Source organism: Aspergillus ochraceoroseus, assembly GCF_002846915.1.
Source record: "Aspergillus ochraceoroseus IBT 24754 chromosome Unknown P175scaffold_3, whole genome shotgun sequence".
In the NCBI taxonomy this organism is placed as follows: domain Eukaryota; kingdom Fungi; phylum Ascomycota; class Eurotiomycetes; order Eurotiales; family Aspergillaceae; genus Aspergillus; species Aspergillus ochraceoroseus.
This window is the reverse complement of record NW_024468478.1, coordinates 2,243,258-2,269,329: the sequence shown is the minus strand read 5'-3', so window position 1 is coordinate 2,269,329 and position 26,072 is coordinate 2,243,258. Positions and strand designations below refer to the sequence as shown.

The 26,072-nt window shown below is 50.6% G+C and overlaps 12 protein-coding genes across 12 annotated transcripts; 5 read left to right on the top strand and 7 right to left on the bottom strand.

The window, feature by feature from the left end:
* Nucleotides 1–175: 175 nt before the first annotated feature.
* P175DRAFT_0434816 (lipase family protein) lies at nucleotides 176–1,257 on the bottom strand (the record flags this gene model as incomplete). Its single annotated transcript, XM_040893689.1, has 4 exons — nucleotides 176–481; nucleotides 557–890; nucleotides 956–1,121; nucleotides 1,176–1,257. The coding sequence occupies 4 exons, from the start codon at nucleotides 1,255–1,257 to the stop codon at nucleotides 176–178; spliced, it is 888 nt and encodes a 295-aa protein (XP_040753454.1).
* A 1,209-nt stretch (nucleotides 1,258–2,466) lies between these two features.
* On the bottom strand, nucleotides 2,467–3,294 carry P175DRAFT_0211377 (uncharacterized protein). Its single transcript, XM_040892596.1, has one exon. The coding sequence runs from the start codon at nucleotides 3,101–3,103 to the stop codon at nucleotides 2,678–2,680; it is 426 nt and encodes a 141-aa protein (XP_040753453.1). The 5' UTR covers nucleotides 3,104–3,294; the 3' UTR covers nucleotides 2,467–2,677.
* A 100-nt stretch (nucleotides 3,295–3,394) lies between these two features.
* P175DRAFT_0508924 (uncharacterized protein) lies at nucleotides 3,395–4,855 on the top strand (the record flags this gene model as incomplete). Its single annotated transcript, XM_040898394.1, has 8 exons — nucleotides 3,395–3,522; nucleotides 3,581–3,651; nucleotides 3,692–3,753; nucleotides 3,805–3,922; nucleotides 3,990–4,048; nucleotides 4,071–4,337; nucleotides 4,403–4,646; nucleotides 4,701–4,855. 8 exons carry the CDS (start codon nucleotides 3,395–3,397, stop codon nucleotides 4,853–4,855), a joined length of 1,104 nt encoding a protein of 367 aa, XP_040753452.1.
* Nucleotides 4,856–6,248: 1,393 nt separating this feature from the next.
* On the top strand, nucleotides 6,249–7,563 carry P175DRAFT_0545803 (MARVEL domain-containing protein). Its single transcript, XM_040900399.1, has 4 exons — nucleotides 6,249–6,434; nucleotides 6,491–6,591; nucleotides 6,673–6,798; nucleotides 6,858–7,563. The coding sequence occupies exons 1-4, from the start codon at nucleotides 6,291–6,293 to the stop codon at nucleotides 7,192–7,194; spliced, it is 708 nt and encodes a 235-aa protein (XP_040753451.1). The 5' UTR covers nucleotides 6,249–6,290; the 3' UTR covers nucleotides 7,195–7,563.
* On the bottom strand, nucleotides 7,564–8,916 carry P175DRAFT_0545799 (pepsin-like aspartic protease; the record flags this gene model as incomplete). Its single annotated transcript, XM_040900398.1, has 3 exons — nucleotides 7,564–8,702; nucleotides 8,760–8,804; nucleotides 8,873–8,916. Coding segments are annotated over 3 exons (1,152 nt in total), but the record flags the coding sequence as incomplete, so codon positions are not given.
* Nucleotides 8,917–10,980: 2,064 nt separating this feature from the next.
* On the bottom strand, nucleotides 10,981–12,968 carry P175DRAFT_0435761 (uncharacterized protein; the record flags this gene model as incomplete). Its single annotated transcript, XM_040893756.1, has 3 exons — nucleotides 10,981–11,746; nucleotides 11,808–12,478; nucleotides 12,528–12,968. The coding sequence occupies 3 exons, from the start codon at nucleotides 12,966–12,968 to the stop codon at nucleotides 10,981–10,983; spliced, it is 1,878 nt and encodes a 625-aa protein (XP_040753449.1).
* Nucleotides 12,969–13,811: 843 nt separating this feature from the next.
* Nucleotides 13,812–15,606, top strand: P175DRAFT_0508923 (flavin-containing monooxygenase; the record flags this gene model as incomplete). The annotated part of the gene is made up of 8 exons (XM_040898393.1): nucleotides 13,812–13,971; nucleotides 14,046–14,453; nucleotides 14,514–14,578; nucleotides 14,665–14,881; nucleotides 14,936–14,982; nucleotides 15,038–15,172; nucleotides 15,232–15,434; nucleotides 15,495–15,606. 8 exons carry the CDS (start codon nucleotides 13,812–13,814, stop codon nucleotides 15,604–15,606), a joined length of 1,347 nt encoding a protein of 448 aa, XP_040753448.1.
* Nucleotides 15,607–16,510: 904 nt separating this feature from the next.
* P175DRAFT_0434120 (uncharacterized protein) lies at nucleotides 16,511–17,318 on the top strand (the record flags this gene model as incomplete). The annotated part of the gene is made up of 2 exons (XM_040893640.1): nucleotides 16,511–16,642; nucleotides 16,713–17,318. 2 exons carry the CDS (start codon nucleotides 16,511–16,513, stop codon nucleotides 17,316–17,318), a joined length of 738 nt encoding a protein of 245 aa, XP_040753447.1.
* A 1,828-nt stretch (nucleotides 17,319–19,146) lies between these two features.
* P175DRAFT_0523229 (alpha/beta hydrolase) lies at nucleotides 19,147–20,110 on the top strand (the record flags this gene model as incomplete). Its single annotated transcript, XM_040899301.1, has 1 exon — nucleotides 19,147–20,110. Exon 1 carries the CDS (start codon nucleotides 19,193–19,195, stop codon nucleotides 20,108–20,110), a length of 918 nt encoding a protein of 305 aa, XP_040753446.1. The 5' UTR covers nucleotides 19,147–19,192.
* Nucleotides 20,111–20,257: 147 nt separating this feature from the next.
* P175DRAFT_0531600 (SDR family oxidoreductase) lies at nucleotides 20,258–21,524 on the bottom strand (the record flags this gene model as incomplete). Its single annotated transcript, XM_040899888.1, has 6 exons — nucleotides 20,258–20,618; nucleotides 20,665–20,759; nucleotides 20,852–21,003; nucleotides 21,090–21,097; nucleotides 21,192–21,416; nucleotides 21,481–21,524. 6 exons carry the CDS (start codon nucleotides 21,522–21,524, stop codon nucleotides 20,258–20,260), a joined length of 885 nt encoding a protein of 294 aa, XP_040753445.1.
* Nucleotides 21,525–21,816: 292 nt separating this feature from the next.
* P175DRAFT_0477902 (flavin-containing monooxygenase) lies at nucleotides 21,817–23,502 on the bottom strand (the record flags this gene model as incomplete). The annotated part of the gene is made up of 2 exons (XM_040895340.1): nucleotides 21,817–21,945; nucleotides 22,018–23,502. 2 exons carry the CDS (start codon nucleotides 23,500–23,502, stop codon nucleotides 21,817–21,819), a joined length of 1,614 nt encoding a protein of 537 aa, XP_040753444.1.
* Nucleotides 23,503–24,419: 917 nt separating this feature from the next.
* On the bottom strand, nucleotides 24,420–25,772 carry P175DRAFT_0508919 (FAD-dependent oxidoreductase; the record flags this gene model as incomplete). The annotated part of the gene is made up of 3 exons (XM_040898392.1): nucleotides 24,420–25,571; nucleotides 25,636–25,673; nucleotides 25,733–25,772. The coding sequence occupies 3 exons, from the start codon at nucleotides 25,770–25,772 to the stop codon at nucleotides 24,420–24,422; spliced, it is 1,230 nt and encodes a 409-aa protein (XP_040753443.1).
* Nucleotides 25,773–26,072: the final 300 nt, after the last annotated feature.

Below are 26,072 nucleotides of genomic sequence, written 5' to 3'. Positions count from 1 at the left end.
GGTTTATTTTTCTACGAGAGCCAAGGGAGGTAAGTACATAGGTTAAATCCTTTCCACTTGTATTGCACGATGCGGGAATAGCCACCCCCACCCACCCTTAGGTATGTACAGTATATATATTCTATACTATATACTAGTTTCACGACTAATCGATCCTGCGGCGCACATCATCCCCTTAAGAACATTCGGTAATAGCCTCGAAGTACCACCGGTGAGCGGTCACGCTATCAAGGAGCGTGCCGTCATTTCCTGCAGTCGAGTCTACCCCCGTAACCTCCCTGATATCGGAGGCGGTCACAGCCACGCCGTTGCCGCTGGTAATATAGTACTCGGGGCTGAAGTGGTGGTATCCCAGAAGCTCTGGGGGCATCTTGGGGACGACATCGTCGGTGTGTGTAGTACGGTAGTTGTTACCCATATCCTGGTCGGTGATGAAGTCGGCCAGAGCAAGGTTACCGATACGGGGCTGGCCGAAGTTGTACTTTATTTACGCAGGCCTTGTTAGCGATTTGGGGAGGGATCCATAGTTATGGTCGAAGCTTTAAAGTTGACTTACCAAATCAATAGTATATCCCGCCTCGCGAAGGACGGTAGCCCCAACGGCCGCTAGGGCAGCACCGTAGCTGTGGCCAGTAAAGACCAGGGTGTAACCGGAGTAGCTGGACACAGCCGCCTCGACCTTGGCGGTAATGGTGGTGGCAACAGTTTCCCAGGCCTTCCAGAAGCCGCTGTGGATTTTGCATCCAGAGCACAGGGAACTGTCGGTGAGACTAATGTCCAGGTCGGCAATCCAGTTGGAGAGGTCGGAGCTGCCGCGGAAAGAGACAACAATGGCTTCATTAGTCTTGTCGATGGCGACGAAACCGGTGGCGTCGCCGTAATCCGTGGTTCTGGGACATGAGTTTTAGCTCGGGGGTTTTGATAATACACAGCCACTGGGGGATTTTGTCCTTACTCATCAAACTTATCAATGGCAGTGGGGTCTGCGGATTGAACCAGGGGGCAGTTGCCTGCAGAGCAAGACAGGGTGGTGGTCTCCGAGTTGAAGTTGGAAGAACAGTAGGCCGCGGCACTGTACTGGGCAAAGAGATCCAACTTATCCAACAAGGATGAAGAGACAGCTAACAGCCGACTTAGCAATCATAGAAAGAACAAGAAAAACAAAACAAATGTACCTCGACGAGTAACTGGCGCTGGAGCAGCTTGGGCCAGCATGGCAAGACCAGCAGCAGCTCCGAGATGCTTGCGGAAGAACATTGTGGGAGACCGCGAATGATACCGAGAAATAAGGAAGAGGTGTGACTTGGAGGATGATTGTCGTGGTTCCTGGATCAACCTTGTACACAGCGAGACTCTGGTCGATCTTATATAGCAGGGGCTCTCTGAAGTCCGTAACACACATGGCCGTGAGTACTTCGTAGATTGGTTGCTTGACCTGATACTAGCCATGCGTCTAGCAACGCAAGTGTGTTATAGAACTAAATTGCTTCTCCCGAAGGAATAGATTGCAAGTGGAGACTGTCGGGAGTTACAATTAGATCCTAATGCTTATCTAGGCTTGGTTGTTCTGCAGCAGGACTAGAATGACTTCATGCATAAACGACGCGGGTAGTAAGTTTTATACAAGAAGCTATTTTGCCCCTCTTCTACTTCTCTACTCCTATCAAACCTGCAGATGTCACTCATGAATGGTCATGCCTTTCTATTCCAATGTGGATATACGGTATACAAATACCTGCATCTAACAGTAGTATTGTCCTACGGCATACTCCCTCAAGTACCTGGCTGCATGATATTCGTCCTAAAAGCCGACGGGCAATTTTATTCCTTGCAGCTGCATCCGGATTGCAACTTGATACGAGTACGCCCAAATGTATCAGGGCATTTCACGTAAAATCCTGACAGCTGGACCGGATCCCCGTGTCCCACGAGCGTCACGCCATGCAGGATTGTGGATATTTCCAGGCAATCACGCACGAAGCGCGAGACTAAAAAGTTTAAAAAGAAGACGATGGACGCCTCCATGTATCGTGACAGGTCTAGCAATTACCCACTTCCCCATCGTCCTTGTGGCTCTCTTGTCATCAACCTCGATGCTGTCGGCAAGGCTCTCGTTGCTACCCTCCTCTTCTGGACCGGTTTCGCTGCTGTAGCAATCGTCGTCGTCTGGGTTCGCAGCGTGGTCGGACTCGGAATGTAATTCTTGCAACTGGGATAGATAGAGCCCGTTATCCGCTTCAATACTCCAATACATAAGGGTGGAAAAGATAGGGCTCTCCGCTAGTGACTGTCAATTCTTTGCTCTGGCCCCCGACTAACTTGGCACGTTGGCGTATATTTCCTGGCCATTTGCCTTCATACTCAGTGGGTCGGCTGCGTCTCATCTTAGCTGGTTTTGCGGACGTATTATGCCACTTGGGATCTGTGCCGGGACGATGCTCTCGTTATCATGCCATTTCCGAGGGCGCTGCTGTTCACGGCGTGTTTTAAGTCGCCCGAGGGGTGAGCAAGACTTGATGGACTTTTGGCCCTGGCGCGGATGAAAAATTATTATGAACAGGCCTCCGCTCCGCCTAGTACGACTTGGAAGGCATAAGGGGTTGTTGTTGGAGTTACGAAATAGATCCTTCGAGTTCTAGGAAACCTTTCTACACTTGATCGCAGGCATGGCCTTACTTTATATCTGCCGTGAAGACAGATCGTAATGACCTGGGTATGTGTAATCCTCCAGATTCCAGAAACCCCCAAATGCCGTACCACAACCGAGTGAAGCTGGCTGACATTGACTGCTGCATGATGTCCAATCAGTGAGTACGGAGTATGATGATGCAGGGTGACTGGAATGGAATGTTACATGAGTGGAAAGACTCCCGGGACTAGCTAGACCGGGGATTAACGGTTTTTGACAAGCTCTATATTTTGTTTCACTCAAATTGACTACACCGCATTCTACATAGTAGTATTGCTTAATATGGAGGAGCATCCCCGGCTGTATTGTCATTTTCTCATTGGCTGGTATACCCCAGGAGTGTGTGATAGGAATGCATAACAACCACACCAACGCAACGGGATCATACCTAAATGTGGTTTTGTTTTGCATCATCGGATCAGAGAAGTCCCGGTCTTGCTTTTCAGGAAGGTAGAGAAAAGTAACTACGGATACGTGATGCGAAATCTGATGGATCCAGCCTCCCGCAAAGTCGACATCCGTTCTTCACCCCTTTCCATTATGTAGCGCGTTGAATATCTTATAATTCCTCCGTATACAGACTGTATATGTCAATGTATCTCTTCTCATATATACGGAGTACACCGTTCTTTGACCGGATCTAATTATTGCCCGACTCGCGCTATACTTCGCAGCGAAGTGAAGTGCTTCTTCTTCTTCTTCGAAATGCAGTCCATAAGCCGTGCCATGAAGCGCATATCCTTCCTCCGTGCCAAACCTCTCCAGCTCTCACCACCAGTCTCGGGGACTTCCATTCATCATTGCGAACTGGTGGATGAAGAAATCTGTCCTGGGTACAATCCCAAGCACTATTATCCCGCAAAACCGGGTGAAATTCTTGCTAATCGGTAGATATCGATGGCAGGCTGAGCGCCTTGTTGCTCTAAAAATTATCAATAACGACAATCCCAAAGGCGCCTACCGTGAGCGTGATATTGAGGAACACATTAAACGGCAAAAAAGCCTCGCACCGCGGTCGTCCGGTGATTCGCAATTACCTTGACGACTTTGAAGTAACAGGTCCTGTAGGAAATCATCTATGCTTAGCCTACGAACCGGCACGGGAGCCCCTCTAGATTCTCCAAAAACGGTGTGAAGTCGAGAGATTTCCTCTGTCAATAGCTAAAGCGTATATTCTTATTATCTTAGCCGGCCTCGATTACCTACACTCTGAATGCAGGGTTGTCCACACTGGCAAGTAGAGTAGCCGGATCATACCCACTTAATCGAGGAATCACGAACCTAATATGGATGTTCTCAGACTTGAAACTGGACAATATACTCGTCACTTTTGAAAGGGAAGGCATCCTCCCGAGATTCGTCAAACAACACAGCAGCTCAGTCTATGCAAAGCAAAACCGATCCAAATACCGGGCGAGTTGTCTATCGGTGTCACAACGACTTCGGACCTCTTGACTCGAGTAGACTAGGCAATATGTTTCCCCAAATAACCGATTTTGGTGCGGCGACTCTCCTCAGCAACGACAGGCACGATGGCACTGTTCAACTTGGTACCAGTCCCATACAACCCGACCATTATCGTGCGCCAGAAGTTGTCCTTGGTTGCGGTTGGAGCTTCAGTGCCGATATATGGAATTTGGGAGTTATGGTAAGATATACGTTGTCGTCTGTCACATATGTGGGAAATATAAGTAGTTACTCACTCTGCAACAGCTGTGGAATCTAATTGAGGATACGGAGCTATTTACGCAGGTGCAAGATGCACAAGGAAATTATGATTCAAAAGCACATCTCGCGGAGATGATAGCACTGCTTGGTCAACCGCCTAAGAAATTGCTTGTAATGTCGGATTCCATGGCACAGGTTGTTGAGTGGTCTCCGGCAATCACAGACGAGAGGGGCAAGATATACAGTAATAATAGGGATTATTTTGAAGGACCGTTTTTTGATGACAAGGGTAAGCAGTGTAGCTATGCAATTTACGTATGTACGCTGATTCACATTGCGGTAGGCAACTTCCTCTACGATGAGCTGATACCGACTCGGAAACTCGAAGATACTGTTCCATCTTTAGAAGCAGGCGATAGGGAGGCTTGTCTGTCCTTTATCAAACAAATGCTGGCATGGCTGCCCGAGGAGCGAAAGACGGATCCGTTCCTCAACTGATCGAGCTATGGAAGTATTTCGGTACGGTCGAGCTTCGGTTTTTCTCACCGTGGTTGAAACCTAGGATCACCCATGCGCATTTATACGGATGTCTTGCGTAAGTGGGGTTTATTCTGTACTTTGACGGTGGCTACTTATAGCTTGGTTGACGTCGGGCATGCAACTTTCCATTTCCAGGCGTTCTATGTCTAGAGTACAGAGAGGTGGGAATATGATCTTCGCTAAGGGGCAAAGAAATAGAGATAGACTGGCCCTCGCATGGTTATCGCCGGTACGATGAGCCACGAGCCTATTGCTGCCCCAGAGCTATCTAACTAGTTCTCGTGGTACTGGGGGGCTAATTCCATGTCTCCATAAGGGCATATTGAAGCCTTACAGCATTGCTAAACGTTGCTTACATTCCTTCGGTAAGCAAGATGCTTCTTCGTCTCTTTGCACTCAGATCCTGGACCAAACCGGAGACTATTTCTTAACCAACACAGTTCCGAAAGCTCATCCCGAACTGATATGGATAGGTTGGAAGTAAACGGGTGATTGTTTTATGATTCCCTCAACTAACAACCACCGTCTTAACTGGGTCTGAAATATTGATTCCTCATTGCCCCCAGCAGCCTAGTTATGTGTAGTGGTTGGGATTTCTATTACAGTTCTGGATAGCCTATCATTTCCAATATTTCAGCATTTTTCACGTCGTATATTAACAAACAATATTTGACGTAAAGTGGTTATAGTCAGCCCTACCGACTACAACCTGTAATACCTGATACTTTCATGGATTCATTTCATTTGGCTCTCATATCGACAACCACTGGTTCATCGATACGGAAATCGATCAACTTGTTCACATGGTTGGGTTGGATTGGATAAACTTCCGTCTATAGATCTTGAGATCCATGGTTCCACGACAGCAAGCAATCAGCTTTGGATTGACTCTGGTCGACTGATCTCCATAGCGGCAAGTAGACGTCATGAAGACCTGATCTAGTATACCTGGAAACTACCGTCGTTGGGCCGGATTCGAAGCTATATGGAGGCGTCAAGTGACAGGTTCTATAGACCAGGAGCGTTATGTCATACCTCTATGGTCATACGATCAAATTGTCAAGCAATCTGGGTATTCAGGTTTTGTACCAGGTCTGGCCGGTGATAGCCAGCTTCTTCTCGAATGGTTATCACTGCTGAATGGTTGGGCAGCCGGCTCTCACCAGACCCAACCCATGGAAGTCTTAACCACTCTTCAGTGTCATATAGTAGATGCTTCTCGTCAGGCGTATGTCTTTTTCCCCATTAGCTACTCCGGATTACTGTAAAGGATTAGTAGACAGCTATAAAACCAACTGCGGAGCACCTGACAACCCCCGTCGTTGACGGTTTCTTCACCCCAGACAATACACTCTTCCTCCATTAAATACGAACCACTCGTGAGAACTTCGTCATGTCGAATACAGGGTCTGTTCTGCGCCCCGTCCTGTTTATCATCCGCTGTCTAGTATGGATGAGTGCAGTCATTGTGCTAGGCCTTGCGGCGTGGGCGACTGTCCACTTTAAAAACTACCGAATTATATATCCTCTTGTGATTGTAAGACGGCCACCCTATCCTGTTGACATAACCACCCAGCTAAATGCTATTCACAGGCCGTCCTTACCGTGGTATTCTATATCCCAGCAATTGTATTCGCCTTGATGAAGCGCAATCATGGACATATGCTTCCCCTCGATATAATATTCTCCTTCTTGTGAGTGACGAACAATCCCGCATCCAAATCCAACGGCCTCCGTATGCAGCAATAAACTAACCATCGAACGATTACGATCAGGTGGCTGGCTGCCTTCATATTCCTGGCTCAGCATATTAGCAGTATTGGGTGCCACTGGTTCGCCCGGTCGTTTTCCAGCGGCTGCGCAAGGAAGAATGCCGCGGAGGCATTCGCCTTCTTAGCATTGTGAGTTTCCCGAGAGATCCTCAATCGAGTAACCACCTTCTCTAATGCCAGCCACATAGCTTCTTCACTCTTGTGTGCATGTGTCTTGAGATTCTGAACCTATATGACTATGCCAAATCAACGGGCTCAGTCGAGCGTCACGGTGAAAAGTACCCGCCAGTTCGAAACGGCGAAGGCGCTGCCACTGCTCCTACGGCTCCTACTGCTGCCACTGCTTCAACTGCTCCTCATGCTCCTGCTCTTCCTCCTGCTCCTCATGCTCCTGCTATGCCTCCTGCTCCTACTGCTCCTACTGCTCCTACTGCTCCTACTGCTCCTACTGCTCCTACTGCTCCTACTGCTCCTTATGCTTCTTATGCTCCTCAACCCACCCATGGTGGCCAAAATGTGGTTTAAAATGTTGGTAATCGTGGAAGTAATACTATTTGACTCTTAATTGGAGCGGTTTGAAGGCGACGAATGGACAGATCGATGGGAGAAGAATTCAAAGTACAGGAGAAACTTGGGTTATATTTGTTTTTTTTTTTTTGTTTTTTTTTTCCAGCTTGTTCTATACCGACAACTCTTCATCCTGACGCATTCTTGTGTTATTTTTCAAGAAATTTGAAGTTGGAACTCTTATATTGCTCATGGAGTTGTGCTAAATGCAGTCTGTGTATATCCATTCCAAATTCAGTCTTCCTCATGTGAATTGAGATTATTAAACCCGCGTCCTAATTTACAACATCTACTCCAAATAACGCTGTGAAATAGTGTCAATGGCACTTGGGACGGCCTAAGCACCATATCAAATCAAGTACAAAACCCCTGGATCATGATTATGCCCGAACCCGCTGCCGTCCTACCTACCAGTCACAGACCGCGCGGGCTTGACAGCATGCGCAAACCCAACCTTCATGTTTAACCCATCCCAAACAGTGTAGTACGCCTTCAACACCGGAGAACCCAGCAGCCACACCGGCTGGTCGCCGGATGGATCTTGGATGATCTCCACGGGGTTGCTAAAGGCCGCTTGACATATCCCGGGGAGACCGGGGTATTCACCAAGGTTGAAGAGGTGTCGCGGCAAGGTGAGCTGGAATCGGTGGTCGCCGTCGCCGATAGCCAATTTAAGCGTGGGAGCAACCGAGTCCAAAATGTCGCAGGGGGCACCCCATGCCCCAGCAGCATCAATCTGCTTGATGTGCGGAGAGATCTGCTGGTAGATATCCCAGGCGGACTGCTTATCCGGTGTCTGCAGGAAGCTGGTGCCCGTGTCGAGGGCCGCAAGACCAGATCGAAATTTCGCGGGCTTACCACCGACAATGCCGCTGGTGTAGTTCCCACGCGTGAGGGCCGGCTTTCCATCAATGTGGATTTCTTGCAGGTCCATGACAAACGCCGATGAAACAGCGCTGAGGTTCTTGTTCAGATCCACGTAGGTGAGATGGCCCTCGTATTTCGAGTGGTCGATGCCTCCGAGTTTGAGTTCGGCGCCGTCCACGGACCCAGGCAGAAGATAGAATGAAAACACGGGTTCTGGTAACTGGCCACTGGCATACAGGGACCAGAAAGTGGGAATAATATCCGCGTCCGACTGCGGGGCTATGCCCATACCGAGGATGCCGTCCATCGCGACGTCCTCAAAGGCCTCCGGGTATTGATGGCACAGTGCAAACATCTGGCCTGGAGCTTTGAGACCACCCAGGCTTACGGTGTCGGTAACAACAGTGCAGTTCGCGGTTTCCGCCTCCGCTATTGGGATAGTGGTTGCCCCTGTACTAAAGTCCAAGACCACATCTTCCCCCGGCGAGGAAGAGAATGACGTGGATTCCGCTGGGTCGAAAAGAGTATGCTTGCCACAGGTGGTGCAATTCCGCTGCGGCAGCACAAGAGCCGTGGAGCCAGTATCGTACATAACGGTGCTTGTCACGTCGGTCAGCTACCATGATATACACTGGAAAAAGATATTGGAAGCATACTCACAAGGTTTGAGCCGGTGTCCCAACTTCAATGGTACTATACCACTATCCCTCGGAATGATGGTCAGCTTCTGGACACGGTAAATGCGGGCTCACACGGGGAGGTAGGTTACTTGGAGATCGGTCTGGCGAATCCAGTCCGTAAGAGGTACACGGACTCCATGGGCCTTTGTCGATCTGCTGTCCAGTTCCGACAAGGCAGCCCGTTTGATGGAACGACTTTGTAGTCTAACCAGTCCCGGCTCAGCCAAACTAGAAGCAACGGACGATGCTAGGGACAAGCCAGCAGCTAAATACAGTGCCGGGTACATCATCTTGGGCAGGGATCTGAGAAAATGGGGAATATCGATGTTTCGTTTTCTTCTTTGAAGATCTTGTCAAGCATAAGGGAACTCTTTCCATGTTAAATACCTATATCATGGATGTCACCCATTGGTTAGGGGATTGAAGCTTACGGGGGAGCCAATAATCGAAGCCCTAGAAGATGGCACACTACCATCCTTCCGTACCAGGCGCCAATTAGAACAATCCAAATTGGGCTTTTCCACATTTTCAGATACAGATCATCCCCGGTCCTCATACGGGCCGGTTAAACCGAGAGTTGTCTTGGTCAGGGGTGGGTGCCGTCATCCTAGATCGGTCAAGGTGTTAGGGCGGTAGTGTGATTGGATGCTTCGTAACTTGACATTTATCATACTTGACATTATAACCAGACCGCGGGTATTTTCATTCCAGAATATACCGCGAAGAACATGTATAGTAGTGTAGGATTCACGGACTACTACCTCCCCAACGCCGAAGAAAGCACAAACTCGCCAAAATAAGAAAAGCAGCGAATTACCGCATGGCCTCAAACCAAGATATACTTGCTGATTTCCTCGAAACTCGCACATTCATGAGAGCTTCGCAGCCTGTGTGTGGCCTTGAAAGCTACTGCATCATGTCTGCATATCTGAAGAATTGTTTACTGCTTGGATTACCCAAAACAGAATACATGGCTCTTTGCTTGGGATTCGCTCCTGCACATCTTTACGCGGCCGTCCAAACTGGCAAGTTCGGCAGCAGATAGTCCACCACTCATGGAGCCGGTGGTAATAGACGCGTGTTTAAATTATGCAAGTAATCGTCATGGGACCAGGCGCTGGCGTTGAAGAAGAAGGTGGTGCTTAGGCGGAAATCCATCAATGACTTAACACTGCAAGATAAGGTACCAACAAAAACAAGATATTGTATTACTTCTTCGGGCAGCATACTGGGTTTGCACTTGTCAAACGACGAGGGATGGGATGTGAAGTCGGCCGGCAGAGAAGTCAGTGAGCAACCATTATACTCCCTGTATCGAAGTCTTTGCGTAGCAGGTTTCTTACCGCTATGCAAATCATCCAGGTAAGACCGGCTTTACGATAGTTCGTAATGGTTCTACAAGCTTGAGAATTTAGGGAATATCATATTTTATAAGGTAATTTTAGCCTGCCGCAAGAGGAGCATACGATCTCAGTGCATGGGTTCATACGGAGCTTGTCCCGACGAACCGTCGCATCTATGACACTTAGCTCTCCGCTGGGTCCCTCTTAATTGCCGGGGAAACCGGACCGTCAAGGCATTGTGTAAGAAATGGATGGGTATGAATTTACTCCGTCCAGAGTAGACAATATCACAATGACACATGGCACACTAACTAACTAGTACAAGCACCTCCGGCGAATTTTCAGGTGAGCTCCTCCAAATCCTCGGAGCCGTCGGAAAATTCGAGGCTCCACTAGATAGACCCCGTGGAATTCCCAGCTCGACGTTTACTGGAAAGAAAGCGCTCTGGCGCGCCAGAATCTGCGAAGCTAGCAGCGACAACCATCGCGCGAGAACGCCAACTAATCCTACTGCGGGATGGCAGGATCTCGATCTCCACTAGGAATGTTTCTACAGTCTACACATACAATAGCGGCAGGGAAAACTTTATCTGCTGCCCAACCACATCTCGCATCCAGCGTGGCTGGCTGAATCGAACGGGTTTCACCGAGCAAGGATGTCACGGATACACCGTTCCTTTCCAAGCTTGAAAGGTTCTGCAGGCATGGACTGCATGGTTTCCCAATCAAGGACGCTTTCGCGAAGATTTACCGGTAAAGCCTTGCACTGTGGGATTGCCCAACTGTCACGCTGAACGCTGCAAGTGAATAAAATAGACGTCTCTTAGATTGCGTTATATTAGTATGTCTCATAACTAGTTCGTCATCTGGGTGAGTCCGAGCCCCCAGCAAAGCAGCCGATTCTTCATCTCCGTGCAAAGTCTCATGACGACCAAATACGCCGTAATACCCATCAGTGCGCTCCACCGGAGATCCATGTGTAAACTGGAAGCCGAGGCTTTGCTGGCCCAGCCCAGAAGCCCTTCCAGAACTAGCCATCGCATCAGGCACCCGGCAAAGAAGATGTATATGCCCAGGAGGGTCTGGGAGCGGAAGGCGAGTGCACGCGCGCTGAGTAGTCGGAGTGCGGAAGATATGTAGACTGCGCGCGCGGATGCAGCTGACGAGGCAAGAGCAAACTCGTCCATAAATGTGAGGGATGATTTCCCGCGGAACAATGCGAGGATTTGTCGAGGTCTTCGGTTCGGAGGCAGGGCGCCGCCCTGGAACAGGGGTTGAATCTTTTGAGATGATGCCGATTCCAGTATCGAGGTCAGAAGCGCGGGATCGGAAACAATCAGCCGTTGAGCTGTCGGGTCGGCGACGTGCCCTGTCGGTTGTGTTTCTCGTGCTATCGCTGTCTTCGCGTCGGGGTAGTGGATGAGCCGGGTGTAAAACTGGGGGTCAGTCGGCTCAACTGAAAGGCGAGCTGTGCTGGGGTCCTCCTCTCTATACGACGGGGACCGCATGCGGATAATGTCGTTGGTGAATGACCGGCATGGGAGGTAGGAGAGTTCGACCGGGTATGGGTAGGCGTCCAGGCAGCTTGAAAGGTATGCGCGGAAGAAGGGCTCGAGATCGCTAAGATATTCGTCAGCAAGGAAGACAATATCACACAAAAACACCGCAGAGCAGACAGTACATTTCCAGCTTCTTAATATTGCGGCCCACGCTGCCGCTGCGCACAGGCGGCTTGGAGTTCATCTTCATGGCTCCCGAGAACCGGATTTTCAGAGCCTTGAAAACGATCTCCGGGGTGGTCAACACGCCCGGCAGCGTCCACCAGAAAACAAGGCGGGCCACGTCCCAGGCACTCATTTGGGTGGGATCAATCGGAGGGCCAGCACAAGTCAAGCGGGTGGTCATCCTCACCTCGCCAGATTCCTCCATCGTCACCATGTTCGAAAAAGGAGCGTTGGCTTTCCAGGCGCTGGGCTGGAGGGGGTCGATGAATCGATTCGATACCACGCCGTCAACCTTTTCGAATGGGGACGCAAAGATATACTTGTGCCAGACCCCTTTGTAAAAGGTTGCGCGGGGTGCAGAGGGCAAAGACTGCACCAACTGTCGGTCATCTAGATATTGCAGTGCTTCGGGTGCTTCAGCGGGAAGAGTAGGCTTGTCGGAAACTCGATCAACTCTCACCAGCACGTTTCGTTTCTCCCAGTAAGAGTTATTGATCTCCAATATCACTGCGTCCAGCTCTCTGTTTTCGTTGTAGAGATACCACCACACGACAACGTTGCGGACCCAACCCAGGAACTGAGGAACGCTCAGGACGTAGGCGTAAGGCCATTGGGCCGGGTCTTCATTCTATTGCACCGGTGAGAACTGAGCTCCTGGAACCAAGGGCTTCTCATACCTGAGACCGGAGGAAATTGTCCAATTTCTCCCTCAAATCCACCCCATGGTCTCCTCGATGCAGAAATCGCGCAGAGTCAAAGCTGAACCAGCAGCTAAAATGGGAGACAATGCGGTTCCAAGAGAAGTCAGTGCCTCGGCCGGGAGGCGAGGATACATCGAGAGAGTCGTCGTCAATCGCCAGGAGATTGCCGAAGCGACAGCGAAGCCCAACCGGAATGCCCACAACCAGGAACCGGTTATCAAACCGGTCCTTTACAGGTCGGCGGCGTGTATGGCTGAACTTCATTCGGAACACCAGTGGTTTCCCCAGTACTGTCTGGCCCTTGTCCGACAGGGAAACCAACTGCCGCGAAGCAAGCAGTGCGCGTATCAATGAAGTTGCAAGAGCAACAAGTGTGAAGAACAGCCCCAGCCCTACTCCCGCGGCCACCAGCTTCATCCCAAACGACGGGATGTGAGCCTGATGGCCCAGATATATGGCCAATAGCGTAGCATCTGTGAAAAACATGTCGAAATCCGGTGAGCAAGATGCTAACTTCGCCCTTGTTCGATGCCGATGCCAGTAGAAAAACACAGAGCATAGCCTTTACCTTTATTTAACGGAGGCAGACCTCCAAAGAAGCGGTGATACCGACACCACGCTCTCGGCGATGCCCGAGCTGAATTAAAAAAAAACTACCATAGTTCCAGCCTAAAGTTGCATCTTTCGTGATTTTTATCCACTGTAAACATGTGGCGCCCTTATCGGCTGCAGGCGGATGTCTTTTGGTAAGTGAACGCAGCCGGGTATCAGGGCATTTGAGGCTGGCTGATGAGTCGAGGCCAGCTGATGTGGAAACCTCCTACGCGCATAGTATGGCTATGAAAACTCCCATCCCCAAAAAGGGAAATAGAAATATATTAAACTAGGTGAAATGATTCAACTGAGCTGGATTGATTGGTTCAACATGATAAACTATTAGAATCTAAATTTGTGGCTGACAGCCACGTTCGTCTCGTATCGTGGGAAAAAAAACACAACGAGCAAAATGAAACAGCGATAGTGAACTAGTTGCGCCTAATGTCGCTTCATTTCTCAGTCTTGTATCCGAATATTCTACCTGGTCCAGTGGTATGTGCCTTACGGGCTCGATGGGGACGTGGCCATGCCTCGACACAGAACGAGGGCATTAAATGCCATTTTGCAGCCCTAGTTTTCGGCCGGACTCAGGGCTTTTTGTGTTTTATTTTCCCAAAGTCACTTCAGGACACGAAGTATACTTACTCCTTTCTGACACCGTCCATGGATCTTCCCTCGCGGCCCCCGTGCCGAGTTATCATTATTGGCGGGGGGGTGTCGGGGATAGCGATGGCATGCCAGCTCAAAAGCGTCTACAACTTGGAGGACTATTGTATATATGACCGGCAGGCGGGACTCGGGGGGTGCTGGTGGGCGAATACATGTCATTATCCCGACGCCCCCGAACTGCTTGGTTGCGCAGAGCTGCAGCTCTTGCTAACACGTTGTGATTGATAGATCCCGGGTGTGCAGTCGATATCCCTGGCTTCTGCTACAGTTTCTCGTTCGCCCCAAATCCGGACTTTACTCAGACTTTCCCTCCCCAAGCCGAGATCCTGCACTACCTGTCCACTGTCGCCACGCAGTATGGCGTGGATCAGCACTTCATGGGGCAAGTCGAGTGGACCGGCGCGACTTGGCAAGAGAAGACGCAGACTTGGGTTGTGTCATTTAGGGACCTTGAAACCAAGCAGTGGTTTGTGCAGGAATGCCAGATCCTCGTCTCTGCAGTTGGAGGTCTGGTCAATCCGCAGGAACTCAAGGTGCCTGGCGCCGAGCGCTTCCAAGGACATATCATCCATACCGCGCGGTGGGACCACGGAGTAGATCTCACTGATAAACGTGTAGCGGTCATTGGCAATGGAGGTACGTGGGAATCCTTCTTCCATCGTCTTCTGGGTACAGAATTTAACCGGGAGGAACTAGCATCCGCTGCCCAGTTGGTGCCAGCCATTATCCACCAGGCCAAATCAGTGACGCAGTTTATGAGGGTTAGTTTTGTCTCGGATTCTTCCATGAACCACACACACACACACACACACACACACCCGACCTCAATGTAATAACTTCTCACTAGACACCACATCATATTGTCAAGGCCACCAATCACCAAATCTCCCCCGGATGGAGGGAGACATTCCGCCGCGTTCCACTCCTGCTCTACCTGATCCGTCTGGCCTTATTTCTGTACATGGAGATCACATGGTTCCGCTTTCAAAACAATCGACTGGGGAGAATCGGCCGTGCATCCGTGGAGAAGAAGAGCCGCGAGTATGTCGAGAGCACAGCACCTGGTAAGATCCCTCACGCGCTCAAGATCAAAGCACTTTGCTCACCGTTCGGTCTAGAGGTATACTGGGGCTCGTTAATACCAGAGTACGAATTTGGATGCAAGGTGAGGTCGCTGAATGCAAGCGAGATGACGTCCAAGCTAACCAGCATGTGAAAAGAGACGCATCTTCGACCGCGGATACCTGGCCACCCTGCATGAGAGTAATATGCGTCTAACCGAAGACCCCATTGCCGAAATCACATCAAACTCCATCATCACGCGGTCTGGTGAAGAGATGTCCGTGGATGCAATTGTAAGTAAGTACCATGTGGATTTCGCAGAGAGGGAGACTGACAATTGGGAACCACCAAGCTGCTTGCCAATGGGTTTGCACTCAGCCAGTACGATGTCCGTATACAAGGCCGCCAGGGCAAGACGCGGGAACAACACTGGAAACAACACGGCCACAAGACGACGTTCAAGACAATCGCCATGCATGGCTTCCCTAACTTCTTCTACATCCTGGGTCCGAACTCCGGCCGGTTATATACGTCGACCATTCAGATCATTGAGAGGTATGTAGTGCCTGCGAACCAATCGTGTGATCGGGGCTGACACATGCGATAATAGCCAAGTGGAAATGGTTACCGGCATCATCAAGCCCATCCTGCTGCATCGAGCTTCCTCGGTCGAGGTCAAAGCCAACAGCGAGCGGGAATTCGACGTGCAGCTCCATCAGGCCATTGATCAGACAGTGCATAGCAGTCTCTGTGGGAGTGTAAGTCTATCCCGAGTGATTCCTTTTCTTCTGGCATTGACCCTTGGATAGTATTTCATCGATGACAGAACGGCCAAAAATTGGTTTGTCTATCCATGGAACTCCTTCCATCTCTGGTTATCTACATACTGGAATTCCTCTGATGATTGGCATTATCAAAGTGCCTTGGGAGCTTGAAGGGGTCAATTCCGATGGATGAGGACGACAAGATTATGATACAAACGAAGTCTGTCTGATTTCTAATATAGGGCTGTTGTTGATATTCTTTATAAAGCAATGTATTGCTGTGGGTTGGTATCATTGTTAATCTGGTATGCAAATTAGCGCCTAGTTAGTATATAATTCGAACCAAAGTACCATAATTCTCCTTAGCTAGGAGAGGTGAGTACAACTTGTAGGGTTAGTGTTGTTCATGCACGCGAGGACACAAAGATAAAATCTAATTTAGAAAGCTGTGCAAAAATCAAAGTAATTAAAAAACAAAAACATACAACAGTCAGGATTCGCATGTGGTCACCCACCATACTACTAACTGACCGGCAAGTGGCTTGAGTACGGCTGAGCGGACGGGAAGCCCTATTTTCCACTTCCTATGGTCGTATGTACTGGAATTGGTTTAGGAATGGAACATGTGGTGAAGAAGTAGGGAGTAACAGGAACTGTACTGTTTACTATCTACCTACTAACTGGTTGACTGGTTGGGCTTGCGCAGGAATGTACCTGGCTTATTCCAAGATAGCTGCTTTGGTCTACTTGATCTATTAGAGGATGAAGAGTAGAAGAACTATAGCTGGCTCATGTTCAGAACATCATCCTTAACCTGATCTAATTCTTTGTTCCGGAAACATCACTCCCGCATTACTCACTACAGCCATGTTTAGGTGCATGAGACAGACCAAGCCTGACAGGCTGTCCATAAGACTTAGCGAAACACTTCAACCTCTCACTGTGGTTCCTTGGGGAGCGCTTGCAATGTGGCATCTAGGTGTCCCTATTGCCGTTGGGGTAATGTGTACCTTGAGCAGTCGAATTTGAACCCGGTCATGTTCCGCTAACCATCTTTCTATCTTCGTAGGCCCCTATGATTGTGGTGCAAGACGACGACTACACAGCCGCCATTGAAAGGCTTGAGGGCGCAGGATTCTCCCAAAGTGTTCCAAATCGCGCCCCTCCTCCGGAAGTCATGGAGGACCATCCAACCCCACAGCAGATGTTGGAGGAGATAAATGCTGGCCACCACCACTTGGATCGGTCCTGTGCAGTATTTAATTATCCACATGGTGATCCAGCAGAACAGAGCTTCCAAGTATATTTGTTTCCGAACTCCTTTGCGCGCCTTTTTCAACAAGATATTTCCCACCCTTGGAGCGAAATAAGAGATGCAGCGTCAGCAACCCGGTATAAAACCTACGACAATCTTCACTGCCCACTGGAACAGGCGCTGGTGGAAAGCTTTGTCAAGGCTGCGATTGATGAAGAAACAGAGACAGGGTTTTCTGCGTGGGGTGAGTCACTGAGGTCCTGGATATCTCTGATGACAGGATACCTAGAGGTTGACAATGTCCTTGATGATTGTCCGGATAGACAGGCAGTGGAATGGTATAGCCACAACTTTGGTCGAATCCATGAGGCAAGTCTTATAAATAGACACTCTGCTTTCCATCTCTTCATGCCTTTTTAGATATCAGATTTGCCAATATCATTTCTCTGCTACTGCTGTTATGAGAATCATGTTGGTAGCCTTTATTATATCATCTTTCTTCTGTACTTCTATAGTCACCTATAACAATACTTTGAATATAATAAAGACACAGTATATTATTTTACTAACAACAAAAAGCTAATCTTGATAGTTATAAAGTTGCAGATCTGTAGCCTGTATACTTTTGTTCTTGTTAAATGACTGAAAATAGTCACCAAATATCTAATAATTGCCGCATGTTTTATGACACTCTTTCCCACCTCTCTCGTCCACTTCACTCAAGGAAGCAGCGATATTGAAAGTATAACAGCAGCAAAAAAACATACAACAGTCAGGATTCGCATGTGGTCACCCACCATACTACTAACTAACCGGCAAGTGGCTTGAGTACGGCTGAGCGGACGGGAAGCCCTATTTTCCACTTCCTATGGTCGTATGTGCAACTTTTGCGGTCATGATGGTATATAACTGAAGACCAAATGCGGATTAACTGATTATAATGTGACAAATATAGTCAATAAGCCATCATCTACTACATATAGAGACAGTTGTCCTGGGTCCTTGGGAAGGATCGAGTGTTCCAAGGGCCTGTCCATAAAGGAATATTGCAATGTACAAGTAGTAGAAGTGGATGGCGTCCTTGGATGTATGTTGTTTTGAATATTCTGTCTTACCATTCATTATGTGTACACACGGTGATGCAATCCTATCCGGTACACTTTGTAAAATATCCTATATCTTCCATAGACATCCAAGGTCTGGTAATACATATGTCGATAAATAAGGCTTAATCCAAGCACGCCAATTACTTTGTCACATGTCAAGGTATAAAAACTAGATGAATAACTCCGTGCCGGCCAGATTGCAATGCCCTGTTATTCCGGACCCTTCTTGAGGACACTGTGGATAATATCGGGATTGTCGAATACATAGAAAGTTTACACCACCAGTAAGATATTCAGAACAATGGCTCTGAAGGGGTATAGTATGCCCTCAGATGAACCCCCACTGTATGTTCATCCTGATCAACAGCATTATGTCGGACTACGGGGAAGATATTCGGATATTTGGGCAAGCTTATGTGTCTTGAGGGTTAATGGCCAGGATAGTTGAAGGATTATTCAAAAGGTTGTGATACAACATAAACTTTAGTGTCAGCCTGTAATATCGCAATTCCGCGAGGATTTCCTGGTCCAGATTGTCTACAATAGACCCTCCTCCCTACGGGGAAGTATTCTAAGTCTTCCGGTACGCCTGATTGATGACAGTTGTTTTGGCGAGTCAAGTGAACACCCTTTGCGAGGTTGAAGAACGAGGCCCGCTGCCTTGAAGCCATACGTATGGAGTACTCGACTATCACATTGCATACGTGAATCACAGGTAAGCTGCCAATAGGATACAAATCCAGTCAACTCCTGAAGAAGATGCGTCATGCAGTGCTGTATTAAAATAGTACCCTCGAAGGTGCTCAGTCATCATGTGCACATTAGATGGTATCGCACCGACCCCATGTAGCACGCACATCGCCTTGGAGATAGATATGATTGCTCGATGAGGGCATCCGGGAATTGACCTCCCTTGCCTCCATTCAGCAAGAGATAATGACGCGTGGCTATGGAACGAGTGCTGATCAGTCGACAATCACCCTTTTCTGCATGAATAGACTCGAATGGAATAGTTTGGCGGCAGGGACAAATCTTTATATCCCGTCGAATTTCCCCCCTTGGAGTGGAAGTTCTTAGCACACAACTCAAAGCCCTTGTTCGTCTTTGCGAGAGAACAGTCCATTTTCAACCATCTACTTGTGTGTTTGCTTATTGATTCACATACCACCTCGATTCTCATTAAGCACGATGCCTTCCGTTGAGAGTCAAGCTCTACGTGAGATCTACGAGACCAGGGCCGCCCGGATGGCGGCGATTCCCAAAATCGACCTGGCCACCCTGCGCAGTTTGTATGAGGAAGAGCAGCTCTGTTCCGCAGAGCCCGCCGGGGTGACATACGAGAATATCGACGCCGGTGGCATTCCTAGCATCTGGGTATCGCCCGTTCCCGGCCCCTCCATTGCCGGAGTGATTCTATACTTCCACGGCGGAGGCTTCATGGTGGGATCGCCCAGCGGCCGCCGCAAGGTTCTGGGCCATGTGTGCCGTGCTGCCAACACCCAGGCGCTGATCGTGAAGTACCGCCGCACGCCCGAGCATGAATTCCCAGCTGCCCAGGACGATGGCCTGGCCGCATACCGCTGGCTCCTGGAAGAGCGGAGGGTGCCATCCTCGGCCATTGTATTCATGGGCGACTCCGCGGGTGGTAATCTGGCCTTGACGCTTGCCCTGCGCGTCCGTGGTGAAGGTCTGCCCCTGCCGGGCGCTGTTGTGGCCTTTTCGCCGTGGACCAATTTGGAAAACAGCTTCCCCAGCATGGACACCAACGACGCCCTCGACCACGTTGCCCACCGGCCGGTCCTTGACGAAATGGCCGCCGCGTACGTGGGCTCCGCGACCTCGCTGCGCAACCCGCTGGTGAGTGCTGTCCATGCGGATCTGCGCGGATTCCCGCCCCTGTATGTCACCGTGGGTACGCATGAGACGCTGCAGGATGACTCGATCGAGCTGGTGCGTCTGGCTCGCGCGGCTGGGGTTGCTGTGGAGTTCGAGTTGGCAGAGGGCCAGCAGCATGTGCATCTCCTGATGGCGGGTCGCGCCCCAGAGGCCGATAAATCCATTGCCAACGTGGGAGCCTGGTTGAAGAGACAGTTGAAGAGTATGTAGTTAGTGGATTGAATGTTGGTAGTAGGTACTTAGTAGCAGCCATCGTCAATCTAAGGTAGACTTCAATAGTACCAATTGCAAGAATAGTGCACTGTTTTTCGTCTTGATATTCCTGATTAACTTTACTTGCGTACACTCACTTGCCCCTTATTTTCTCTGTAGCTTCCACAGCTTCAACATCCACGTAAAGATCCATTCCCATAATCCCAGCCACAGCCATCCGCCAACAGAGACCATCACCAGCTTACTCCAACCGCCCTCCCAGATCCATCGACTAGGTCGCGCTCGTCCTTGCCGGGGCCACCAACATGGCCAGACAGGATCCAGCAGCCGTGCAACCACCCGACGGGCGTAGACATCGTGCGGCATGGAGCCCTGTTGACTATGGGTGAGACGATGCTCGTATTCCACACGTAGCGGCTGGTAGAGGGAGTCTTCCCTGAGCATGCGTTTGGTGCGCGCGATCCGGGATTGGACGTAGCCGGTGATGATGACGCTGACGTGAACCCTAGGACTCATCAGCGACAGATTAGATGAACAGAAAAAGGACAGACCCGAAGGGAGCCAGCTCAACACGCAGCGTGTCGCTGAAAGCGAGAAGGGCTGCTTTAGAGGCGTTATAGATCGACCCGAACGCATATGGAAGTACCTAGATGACGTTAATAACACACACACACACTCTCTCTCTCTCTCTCTCTGATAATCATGGGCAAGGTAGAAAGTCCACACTGCCCTACTTACCCCAGTGATAGAGCCAATCTGCACAATAGTACCCTGAGCTCGCATCAATAGCGGCAAAAAGGTCTGACACATATGCACGACGGCGAAGAAGTTCACCTCAAACAAGGCCCGTGCTTCAGCCAGGTCGACTTCCACAGCAGGGACCGTGAAGTCTAGAGAGTGGGGAGTGCCATGCAGCATTCGTCAGTCATTACTGTCTGTACTACTGGCAAGCAGCTTTGCTTGGATTTCAACCTACTTCGACCTCTATGCAACTCCGCGCCGGATTTCGGTCATCTGGCGTCAGCAATTCCCCCAGCTAGGCCAAAGACAAGGAAAGGAGAAATGCAGAGGGTTGTACGCATTATTGATCAGCCAGTCTAGTCCGCGGTGGCCCACGCGTGTCTCAACCTCAGAGAAGCACTGTCGTACGCTTTCCGCATCATCGACAACCAGCTCCAGCGTCTCAATACCCAGGAGCGATAAATCCTGAATATCATCCGTGTTCCGGGCTGTCGCTAGAACTCGCAGCCCACGGCGATGGAATTCGCAGGCGAGAGCATGACCGATGCCTCCAGGCGAGCAACTGGGTGATTGGTTAATATGATTCACATTCTTAGGGATGCCAGACTGCAATCTGGTGTTATTACCCGGTAATCAGGACGGACTGGGCCTCAGTACAAGAGAGGTTCATGGCGAGGCTTGCACGCTACGTGAGATAGATGCATCGATGAAAGAGGGTATATAGAGAGAGAGAGAGAGAGAGAGAGGCTTCATATACCCCGACAACAATGAAGAGCTTCCTTAAAATAAGCTTGTAGAGACACCAGGCCATGGACCATAATTAACTAGCTACATTAAGTAGAACACGCATGGATTATATTGCTCGCTCTGCGTCCTTTGCCTCTTTCTGCTCATGATTTGATGGATTAGTGTATGACAAGATCCCCGGTCCCGACCTACTCCATCCATCCTGCAGCTGCAGCTTATGCCAGGAGAAATCCGCGGTATCCTTGTTCGGCACACTCCTGGCAGATCTGGCGATATTTGGGGAGACCTCCGAGGTAACTCAAGATCTCCCGACGTTTTCCGGGAACATTGTCACCCATGTAGGACTGCAAGACAGCGGAGGAAAGAAATAGTCAGTCAGCAGTTAATTGCTTTTCTTCGGGGAAGGGATTTCATACAGTTTTTGATTTGGGCAACAAGCTTGCAGCACCTAACTGGTGCACCAGCTCCACCCATTCTTGCTCAGCCTGAGCGCTGGCTTCGATGGTGGAGAGACCGTGATCACGGAGATAGTTGAGACAGTCCCGCACCCAGTTGCCCTGGACCTCAGCACACGCGGGGCCATTGCAAAACGTTGTCGGGGCCTGTGGACCGTACTGGATGAAGAGGTTGGGAAAGCCGGCCACCGTCATGCCCAGATAGGTCGAGATGCCTGTGGCCCAGTAGTCAGACAACAGCTTGCCCTGGCCATTCTTGATCGCGATCTGGTTCAGGCCACCGGTGATGAGATCAAAGCCGGTAGCCAGCACCAGGATGTCGACCTCGAAGGCCTGCGAGGTGGTGCAAATGGTTGTTTCGGTAGCATGCGTGACGGGGGTCGTCTGCAGGTCGACCAGGTCGACATGGTCCTGGCTGAACATCTCAAAGTACGCCTGCTCGAGCGCAATGCGTTTGGTGCCAAACGGATAAGGCGGCACAGCCGGCGCGAGGATTTCTCGCTGCTCCGGATTCTTGATACGGGGCAGCGTCTTTGCCCGCCAGAAGTCATAGGCCTCCCGGTTGGTTTGCTCGGAGAAAAAGATGTCCTGGTAGGCTCCAAGCCAGAACCGCAGGCTGCCCTCATCCCAAAGGCGGTTGTAAGTTGCCTGCCGCTGCGCGGGGCTGTCCTCGGTTGCGTTCTTCTGGATGAAGTCCCACGACAGGCCGCAGAAATGATCGCCGCGCTCGTCGAAGATACGCTGAAACTGGTCCCGCGGATACGGATTCGCGGTATCGTAGCGCACCTGCGTCATGGGGAGCGCAAAGTTTGGACGGCGCTGGAACACGATTAACTGGCGAGCAACCTTGGACGCTGCTTCCGCCACCTGGACACCGGAAGGCCCTGTGCCCACCACTGCGACGCGCTTGTCCTCGAGATTGATCCCCTCGCGCGGCCAAAAGGAGGAATGCACGATGCGGCCGCGGAACTCGTCAAGCCCCGGCCAGTCCGGCTGGTTGCGCTTTTCAGCGAAGCCCGTGGCCAGCAGGAGAAAGCGCGCCTGAAACTGGCGGCCGGTGTCAGTCTCCACGAGCCACTGGTGGCGGGCAGGAGCAAACTGGGCGGCAGTGACCCGGGTGTTGAACAGGCAGTCCGGCCGGAGTTTCAGCTTCTGATCCATATGCGCAAAGTACCGCTGGATCTCAGGGCCGGCGGGGAATCGCTCGGACCATGTCCAGTCCTCCTGGAGCTCGGGGATGGACAGTTCGTACTCAGGGATCTCGCTATCGACGCGCGCACCGGGGTAGTTGTTCCAGTGCCAGACGCCGCCCATATCGCTGCCCCTTTCAATAACGAGAACGCGGTAGCCGTGCTTGCGCAGGTTCCAGAGCTGGTACAGCCCGTTGAAGCCGGCACCCACGATGAGGACATCGAGGGCTGTTGGGTTCTGCTGATCCTTGGACATGATGATAGACTTTGACTCAGTAGTAAACTGGCTGGTTATATTGTGATATCTAACGATGGTAATATAAAATAGTAGTTTACTGCTGAAATAGTCATTCCTTGCAGTCAGGTTTATATACACATGACATTGCATTCTTCCTACAACTAAACCATATCTCTTTTTTTTTTCTCCCCTCGTATGCCTTGTCCTCTGATGTTCAACTGGGACAACTTACTCCGGCATGTTAAGGTTCATGGTGTTTCTTGTTTCGGGCGATCGCAAGGTTGAATTTGATATACTCAAGATCTCACTGCATATTCCGCGCATTGTAGACAATGGACTAGATAATAGTTGCAGTCTGTGCACAAGACCAAGATGAGTGACGGTGCATGATAGAGGTATGTCCGCAGCACCAGGCTATACTAAGTACAAAGTACTGTGTATCAAGGGCCATACGCAGTACGTGGCCAGGGGGGAAGCGTGGATGGTATGACAGGCGTCCAATCTTATGCAATATCAGTCATGTAGATACGGTCCAAGGCTCGATTTCCTGACAAAATAGATCGTGCAGGGGAACCCGGGAAACTGTCTACTCCGTATGCTTACCGACGATGAAGAAACCCGCAGTTCATGCAAGCAGCCTGTTCAAGTTGGAGCCGAGAAACCCTATTAATTCCTACGAATTACAAAGCATGGAAAAAACATCCACTGCCACTGCTTACTGGCCGCGTGGAGCTACGGAAACAGCCTATTCCAGGACAAGCTACTATACGTAGATCCATGCGAGGCTTTAGAGCGGAGATGGAATCCTAGAGCAGCAGATTAAATAGTAGAATTCGCCAAATACCTCGGTTACATGAAGCAACTGCCTCAAACTAATGAACTCTTGCTAAAAAGCTATCCACTAGCTTGTGCTCTACCTATCTATCTACTTTTGATCATTCTGTCATCACCTCGGGATTTGGCTGCAGACCAGTCCTCACAATCGGAGACCCACGAGCACTCTCCCAGTCGTGCAACATGGCCGTGTTTTGTGCCGAAGTACGCACCTCGTCGCCTGCGCGCTGGATCATCTCGTCTTCGTAAGCACGTATGGCGGCAGCCTGGACTATGGTGCCGGTTGCGACGTCCGTCATTGCCCGGCACAGGTTGGCAGCGTCCGTAATGGAGTGGTTCAACCCTTGGCCACGCTGGTAGGTCATGGCATGGGCAGCGTCGCCGGCCAGTGTAACTCGACCGCCGTGGCTATCCCACCGGTGACCCTTGGCGCCTGGATCAAAGTTCGTCAGGCCCATGTACCACACGGGATGGCCGTCCGGCAGCCAGACGGCGGCGCTCCGCCACGGATTCGTCAACTCCTGGGCATAAGTTTTGACCTGCTGCAGACGCTGGCTGTTAGACCAGTGTGCCGTGAGGTCTTGCTCCGCCATCGGCGACTCCCAGGAGATGTAGAAGAAAAAGGTCCATGTCTCAGGGCGCTCTGGATCGGCCACGTCGTGCATGCCGAAGAAGGCATAGCGGTTGGTTGGGCTGATCCCGGACAAATAGAGCGGTTGGAATCCGCGCAGGAAGAGCGCCTGCTCGCGCGAGAACCGGGCCTGGACAAAGGTTGCACAGTACGGTAATCTCTGAGGGGCACTCAGGACTGGACCTAGCAGGAGCTGTCGCACTGTCGAGTGCGCGCCGTCAGCTCCCACAATGAGGCTGCTGGCAATGCGCGATCTATCGGCAAAAACCGCGCTGGCCTGCCCGCCGCCAGGAGCGAACTCGATGGCCGTTAGTTTCTTGCCATAGCGGATGTCCAGGCCGTCCGCTAGAAACTGGCGTAACTTGCTCCGGCGCAGGCGGTAGAAGAACGGGATGCGAAGAGCGGCAATCTGGTCGCCAGATTGCGCGTTGATCACTTTCAGCCAGTCCTCCGCCGCTGTGGGCGTATTGGGATCGACCTGGACGGACTGGATGCGCTCCCAGGCGCCGTCCGGTAGCAGGCTACGGAATGCGTCCACTCCCCAAAAGAGGCCCATGTTCCAATCCCGCGCGTACATGTGGAGATTGGCATGTTTCTCGGCCACAATGCAGGCAATGCCCGCCTAGTGCGTCCCGGGTCAGTCAAAGGGCCGCTGTCCGAGAACCTGGAGGAAGAAGGAGTCTAACCTTGGTCAATCCTTGTGCAAGGGCCAGCCCAGTCGAGCCTAGTTGTTGACCAGTCAGGTAAGAAGGCCAAAACGGTACGGACACCAGGACAACATACCGGCACCCACAATCAAGACGGTAGTCCGGCAATTGGCCATGCCGGAGGAGAGACTCTCTCCATTGTGCGGAAGTTGGGCGGACATAGTGGATAATGGAGTACAATGAGATTGTTATGGGCGTGCAGATTAGGCAAAGAGATGAGTCAGTGATCATTCAATCTCCAGCCTCGACGCATCCCTCGCTTTTTCAGCACGCTGGCTTCATGCTTCGTGCGCTGGACGGGCTATATTTTGGCCTCGTCATCTGACGAGCCGGCACTTAAAGGTGCTTTTGCATCCTAATACATGCCCCAGCGTGTCGCATGCAGCGGAGTATCTACTGAGAGGTTTCAAATCCGA

Excerpts from the sequence above, each read along its gene's own strand:
- P175DRAFT_0211377 (XM_040892596.1), bottom strand. The coding sequence starts at position 3,103 with ATGATGCAAAACAAAACCACATTTAGGTATGATCCCGTTGCGTTGGTG.
- P175DRAFT_0545803 (XM_040900399.1), top strand. The coding sequence starts at position 6,291 with ATGTCGAATACAGGGTCTGTTCTGCGCCCCGTCCTGTTTATCATCCGC. Across the intron at positions 6,435-6,490 it reads TTATATATCCTCTTGTGATT|GCCGTCCTTACCGTGGTATT; the intron begins GTAAGACGGCCA and ends TGCTATTCACAG. Across the intron at positions 6,592-6,672 it reads GATATAATATTCTCCTTCTT|GTGGCTGGCTGCCTTCATAT; the intron begins GTGAGTGACGAA and ends GATTACGATCAG.